Source organism: Sinocyclocheilus rhinocerous, unplaced genomic scaffold (assembly GCF_001515625.1).
Source record: "Sinocyclocheilus rhinocerous isolate Xijiao unplaced genomic scaffold, SAMN03320098_v1.1 scaffold1912, whole genome shotgun sequence".
Lineage (NCBI taxonomy): Eukaryota > Metazoa > Chordata > Actinopteri > Cypriniformes > Cyprinidae > Sinocyclocheilus > Sinocyclocheilus rhinocerous.
This window is the reverse complement of record NW_015634463.1, coordinates 251,120-258,513: the sequence shown is the minus strand read 5'-3', so window position 1 is coordinate 258,513 and position 7,394 is coordinate 251,120. Positions and strand designations below refer to the sequence as shown.

At 40.2% G+C, this 7,394-nt stretch overlaps 1 protein-coding gene across 4 annotated transcripts in view; it reads right to left on the bottom strand.

Annotated features, from left to right (window-relative positions):
* Positions 1 to 1,051: 1,051 nt before the first annotated feature.
* Positions 1,052 to 7,394, bottom strand: part of LOC107745589 (axin-1-like) — a 39,876-nt gene continuing 33,533 nt past the window's right edge. For 3 of the 4 annotated variants that reach the window (XM_016559483.1, XM_016559485.1, XM_016559484.1), the window contains exons 7-10: positions 6,476 to 6,646; positions 5,977 to 6,225; positions 2,796 to 2,945; positions 1,052 to 1,699 (exon numbers count right to left, since the gene is read on the bottom strand). In XM_016559483.1, the coding sequence (XP_016414969.1) occupies positions 1,573 to 1,699; positions 2,796 to 2,945; positions 5,977 to 6,225; positions 6,476 to 6,646 (697 nt within the window). In that variant the 3' untranslated portion in view covers positions 1,052 to 1,572. The remainder of the gene's footprint in view (positions 1,700 to 2,795; positions 2,946 to 5,976; positions 6,226 to 6,475; positions 6,647 to 7,394) is intronic. The other variant, XM_016559486.1, reaches the window with a different exon arrangement.

Here is a 7,394-nt window from a genome sequence, read left to right as displayed (position 1 = left end):
TCAAAACAAACATGAGAAATGTTCCATCAAGTACCCATATTGTTCAAGTTGATGACAGCTTAAAACAATTCTAACTGAAGTGGGGAACACATGACAAATCACTGAACAGACATGGACGACAACAGCAACTTAAATCAAACTACACTGGGAATTTAAAATGTAAAAACTCGGGTTGGGGAGATGGGATGCCAGATCAACAGAGAGCATTCTAAAGTTACAGCACCATGTCTAGCTCAGTCTCTCGCCAGGCCTTTCCTAGCGGTTAGTACACTTCTCAGTGTTTCATTACAACACGCAGCCTGAAAACTCAATGAAGGAGCTTCATTTTTGTTGCTGAAACAACGCAAACGGATTTTATTCGACTCCTGTGGTAGATTGTCCTCTTTGGTGTTTCATGATCTCAACAAGGCAGACCACATTAGGCTAAAACTACATTTTTAAAACAACTCATTCTCGCCAGGCACCACATTTAGCCGTGTTAAGCTAAAAGGCTACAATTCTCTGCGTTTCTTGCTCTGTAAAATACATTAAGGTAAGTGTAAACATGATCAGTATATTGTCCAGTGGCACTATATAGATGATGGACCCCAGGTCTCTTCCACAAGTCTCACATTCCCCTGCTCCTTAACAGGCGTCAGCACTGCTGCGGATCTCACACCTGCAAAGCTACCTTACAGATTCTGGATATAAACTATAGACCTATGAATTGTGCCACTCAAACGTCTTGAGATATTTGTTTGATAAAATCGGCACACTCATCCTTTGCCCTAACATCATGATGAGGAATTATGCATGTCACGACATCAACGAAAGACTGCAATGTGAAGGCATCGTCGTATAGGACATCCGCTCGAAGCGGTTCTCCTTTGACATCAATGCATAATGCAGTGAAAAGTGCTGCGTCGACTGACTCCTCCCTCTCCGATGTGATTAAAAGCACTTGGTAAAGCATGGGTTATGATTTCTTTGTAACCACAGCCTTGTGAAATCTACCACCGTCTTGGGTCAGGTTGATACTGCAGCTTTGATATGGGTGAACCGATTTCTCTTCTTTTTTTTTTTTTCCTTTTTTTTTAAATATTTAAATAGATATAAAACTTTCTCTTTTTCCTTTTAAACAGACAGTCTGTACACATCTGGTACCAGTACATATAAAATTACAAGAGCTGTTAAATTAGAAAGGATATGTTCCTTCTGATACGTCATATCAAAAATATGCAGCTTTAGTAAACGTATTCATAGTACTTTTTTCTAAGCTAACTTTACATTGCTACATTACATTTTTCAGAGTTAGAAATATAGCAAAAGTGAGAGAACGCTGCCTCACGCTTTCGTCTCTGAGTCCAAGGGCTTTCCGTGCACAATGCAGTGATCTTGAGCACTGAGCAGCGGTGTGACTTTAAAAGCTGTTGTGCGGAGGTAGAAGCCTCGGAGGAAATAGTGTATTTTCCACAGCAACCGTCCCTGTTCTGCATGTCCACGTTCGCTGTACCAATCTCAGCACCTGCTCGCCGCTTCCTCTCTTTCTCCATATCCTGCCCGAGTCCCTCTCTTCCCGCCTCCCTCGCAGCCTCAGTCGATCTTCTCAACTTTTCCAATTATCTTCTCTTCGAAGATGGGCAGGACGGCATCGTCTTCGCGTACCTCCTCGAACACCACCCCGCAGTCAAATTCGTCGCTCACTTTCTTGAAATAATACCTAAGATGTGGTGAGGAAAAGGGATAGGGATGGTTTAATAGACCATGTATATCGGACAAGTAATTCCATTCAGTTGACGTTACTGTAAAATTCTTAGCATTGTATACGCATATAATCGCCATTTGATACTGGAAAGAAGTTTAAAGAAATGGTTCATTCAAAAATGAAAAATCTGTCATCATTTGCTTGTCTCATGCTGTTCCAAAGTATGTATGACTTCCTCCACTAAAGGAGCAATTTTGCAGATTTTTCCATGCAATTATAGGAAAAGGTGACAAGCTTTCAAGCTTTAAAATGCATAGACAAACACAATACAAAAGTGATCATTTCACTAATAGTGTGCGAGTCTTTTGAAGGCCTACAATATTTGTTTTATGTTGTTAAAGTTTAATGTCGTTGAAGTCTAAAGAAATATTACTACAATTTAAGAGAACAGATTTGTATTTTAATATGTATTAATGTAATTTATTGTTGTGATGCAAAGCTGAATTTTCAGCCAGTCATTGGTCCATTCTTCAGTGTCATATCATACTTCAGAATCAAATCATTCTAATATGATGATTTGTGGCTCAAGAAACATTATCTAGTTGAAAACAGTTGTGCTGCTTAATATATTTTTGATCTTTTTGGTTTTGATAAAAATTTCAAAAGAATAGTATTTATAATTTTATTCAGCATTTATCTTTTATAATATAAATAATAATTTTTAATTCATTAATTGTGTCCTTGCTGAATAAATTATCATGAGTAAATTATCAAACAACAATGATATTTTGGTCTTTTATCACACAAAGCTATCAAATGACTTCAGAAAACTTGAATAATGGATGACTTGTAAGGGCAAGTTTTATGATATTTTCATACTGATATTGCCTTTTGTGACGCTTGAAAGTTTCAGTCCAAGACTGATGAGCAGAGTCTTCAGACATTCTCTTTTAGTGTGTTTCACAGTAGATCGTTTGTAACATGTAACAATATGAGGGTGAGTAAATGATGACAAGATCTTATTTTTTGGGTGAGCCATCTAAACTAAACACTACAGACGGTTCTCAAAAACGTACTGATGCCAAGAACATGACAAGTGGGAAAGGATTACCTGTAGCTCCCTTTCTTAGTAAGCAGCTCCTTGAACTGTCCCAGTGTGACGATCCTTCCTTTAACGGATGTCCTGTACGGGATGGGCTCTCCACAGAAGTAATAGGCCACAATGATGTTCTCACAGGGCTGCTTCTTCATGTTCTTATGCCTGCAAATGAACCGAGAGGCACTTGAAAAACAAACCAAACATTTGTTCTACAATAAGGAACAAAATTATGCATTTTGCTTTACTAGCAACAAACTGAGAAGTACAATGTCCTGAAAGGATGTCTGGACCAGAGCCGTATTTCAAAGGCTCTTGTACGTGCTCTGCTGGGCTTGAAGTAGACATGAGTGCTGGTGGGTGTCAGAGGATTGGTTTACTGTTACCAAGTAAAATGCATTCCAGATGCCTGACAAATGTTCCTCAGAAAAAAACTAACAAAAAAACACTGGCACCGATGTGCTGCTTTCATCTCATCCACGCCAAAGCTTTGATGTCACTAAACTGCATATCTGCATTAGAAGCAGGCACTCATCCACGGCCTCTCATTCTCCTGATTCTCCTGCAGCTGATCAGTGATTAATACGCCGGAACAACACTTCACTGCAACCAAATTTGTAAGAAACTACATACTAAAACTGGCAAAACTATATTATATTCTTAAAGGAATAGTTCACCTAAAAATTAATATATGCTGAAAATTTACTCACCCTTAGACCTGCCAAGATTCTTGTTAATCAGAAGAAATTTGGAGGAATTTAGCATTACATCACATGTTCACCAGTCAATCCTCTGCAGTGAATGGGTGCCGTCAGAATAAGAATCCAAAGAGCTGATAAAAACATTACAATAATCCACAAGACTCTAGTCCATCAATTAACAAATTAAGTGAAAAGCTGCGCGTTTGTAAGAAACAAATCCATCATAAATGCATTTTAACTTTGAACCATTGCTTCCAGCCAAAACAGGATTCCATAATCCTGAATACTTCATGAAAGTCTATCCCCCTGTTGTCCTTTTATATCATAAATCACCAACATATTTGTTTAGAACGGTTTTTTAACTGCAAGCGGTGCTTGATCTGTGCATATTTCTCTCCTGATTCAGAGAAGATGACATTTTCACTGGAGAAAGCAATATTATGGAGTGAGGCACAGCCCTGACAAACACGTGCGGGTGCATGTATCGGTAGCATGGGGTGGTGAAGGGAAGGGCTACGCTCTATGGAGAAGCATGGAGGACATACTCGGCCTCGGAGAGCTCCATGTCAGAGACAGCGGGCACCACACTGAGCGTGGGGAACAGAGCGGGCCTGACAGTGGTGCGACCCCTCTGGATCACCTCCATCACATACCTGAGGAACAACTCAGTTAGACACACCGGCTGCGTTCGAAGGCTCACATTGCCTATTATACGCATGCACCTAAGCCGGCCACAATGTGTGCGGGAACATGTCGACTAGAAAGAAGGGGGGGGGAAGAGGACACAGGCTTGCATTGTGCATTATAGGTCATGGAGGGAATTCCATAATCCTGAATACTTCATGAAAGTCTATCCCCCTGTTGTCCTTTTATATCATAAATCACCAACATATTTGTTTAGAACGGTTTTTTAACTGCAAGCGGTGCTTGATCTGTGCATATTTCTCTCCTGATTCAGAGAAGATGACATTTTCACTGGAGAAAGCAATATTATGGAGTGAAGACTCATATTTTAGCTGTAACCAACTGTTTTAAGTTAATGCCTTAATGATGGATTTGTTTCTTACAAACATGCAGCTTTTTTAATTGACGAGATGTTAACTGATGGATTGGAGTCATGTGGATTACTTGTAGATTATTGTGATGTTTTTATCAGCTGACTGGACTTTCATTCTGGTGGCACCCATTCACTGCAGAGGATCCACTGGTGAGCAAGTGATGCAATGATAAATTTATCCAAATCTAGTGAGTAAATTTTAATTTTTGATTGAACTATTCCTTTAACAGTGGAATAGGCTAAACAAGTCTGGATAGCGCTACACAGAAGCGTTAGTGAACTAGGTGAAGGCACAGCCCTGACAAACACGTGCGGGTGCATGTATCGGTAGCATGGGGTGGTGAAGGGAAGGGCTACGCTCTATGGAGAAGCATGGAGGACATACTCGGCCTCGGAGAGCTCCATGTCAGAGACAGCGGGCACCACACTGAGCGTGGGGAACAGAGCGGGCCTGACAGTGGTGCGACCCCTCTGGATCACCTCCATCACATACCTGAGGAACAACTCAGTTAGACACACCGGCTGCGTTCGAAGGCTCACATTGCCTATTATACGCATGCACCTAAGCCGGCCACAATGTGTGCGGGAACATGTCGACTAGAAAGAAGGGGGGGGAAGAGGACACAGGCTTGCATTGTGCATTATAGGTCATGGAGGGATTTCTGACAAAGATGTTAACTTCCAAGATGAAGTAGGTTGTAATGCAAAGTTTGTAAATGCAAAGTGCTTAATGTAATCTTTGCTCATGTTGGTTTCATATGGATTTTCAACAAAACTGTCAATTCAGTGACTCAAATGTCAAGTGGTGGAATCAGTATGTAAAACGTAATAAAATTTTCCTTACACCTCAAATACATGCAAGTGTGTCTTAGTCCTGTTATACCAAATACACAAAATAATGATCTTTTAAAAAGCATCATATGACCCCTTTAATAAAAAGTTAAATTAATTTTGAAGGTAGAAAGTTTTTTTTTTTTTACAATTAATTATCATAATTTTTGAGGAGTCACAAGACATATCCAGTCTGGAAGAACCTTGCCTTGTCGCAAAAAGGTTAAATTATCTAACATTTTAAGTGACTTCCTGGCCTTGACATACAGTCATGAGGCTCTGCAGGGGTCCTTTCTATGATATCATTTCCAGTTCTCAAGTACTTCATTCTTTTAAGACATTTTTATTCAGACATTACCATATTAGAAATGTTTCATGCTGACATTTTCAACATTCTCCCCCAAAAAATCAAAATTATGCTTAATTGAGAAATTCAGGTAACTGTGTATAAAGTGCTTTTTTAGTGCATTTTCAAACAGATCTGGCCCAAAAAATAAGTGTCATTGACCAAAAGGCAAATTGCATGAGATTATTGTCATGCATTAACAAATCAAGCCAGCATGTATGACATACAAAATATCATCTTGTGGTGGACATGTCTTCTCACCTCTGCTTAGCTTGCAATGTTCCAGACTTCCTCCTCTCTTCCTCAAGCCGCCTGCGCGCCTCTTCCAGCTGGGTAAGGGGGTTTGGGGCTGGGTTGGGGGGCATGGTTGGATCTTGGATGAAGGGATGGGAAGGTTGCACATTGTTGCGGAGCTGAGCGGTAACCCAAGGGTGCACAGCCCCCGGTCGCTCCACCGAGCTGGGCCTTGACACCTCGTGACCCTGAGCCTTCTTGGAGCCAGAGATGCTCCTATGATATAAGCGAGACCAAAATTAGCTATCTTTCTATCTATCTGCAATGCAAGTGGTGGTTAAGGAGATTCCCCCCTTCTATGTAAAGCGCTTTGAGTGCCCAAAAAGCGCTACATAAATGTAAGGAATTATTATCTATCTATCTATCTATATCGATCTATCTATTTATCTGACATAATTCCCAACAAAACTATTTTAATTGCTCAAGGTTAGACACCTTTATTACTACACGAAGTAAGGGTTCCTACCCGTAAGGGCTCCTCTTATAGCGTCCAGCTTCCTTCTCGCCCTCCATCATCCACTGCAGTATCTTCTGGTTCCTCTCCATATCATCGAGGGGCAAGGGCTCTCGCATCTCAAAGTTTCGACCATCATCTCCTTTTCTGACTGGACGCTTTGACAGTGTGCTTCCTTTACTGCTACAATGAGACATGAGAACATCAAAATAACAGAAGCTAATGAGACAAATGGCTTCATTAAATGTCTCCAAGTTACACTGCCATTCAAAAGTTTGGTGTCAGTACAATTTCCTTTTTTGAAAACAAATCAATTTTTATTCCGCAAAGAGTAAAGACGTGTTACAAAATTATTCTATTTCAAATAATTGCTGTTCTTTTCAACTTTGTTCATCAATGAATCCTAAAAAAAAGTGTCCAAAAAAATAAGTAGCACAACTGTTTTCAACATTGATCATAATAAGAAGAAATGTTTCTTGAGCAGCAAATTAGAATGATTTCTGAAGGATCATGTGACACTATATTATATCCCAAGGCAGACGAACTTAGAGTGGTTACAATCATCCGGGTTTAAAATTGCGCTCAAATTGATTTGATTTTGACGCAATTTACACTGAAGCTCGCAGGCGGCTATGATAAGTAGTGCTGGGCGGTATACCGGTTCATACCGAATACCGGTGTTTATTTTTGTTATGATATGACTTTTTAAAATACCGCAATACCGGTGTATGTCGCTTAAACAACGTTCGGAACGCAACACTGTTTGAAATGGGTCCCTTTTCACTGTTGCACTGTGGTGAGGGAACAGCTGTATGTGTTACTAAGCGTGAAAGTTCCGAAACTGAAGCTGTACAACTAATAGAACGTGATGACACAGAAGAACTCATCAACAATATCCACATTGACCGCCACAAATATCCAGCACCCCCTG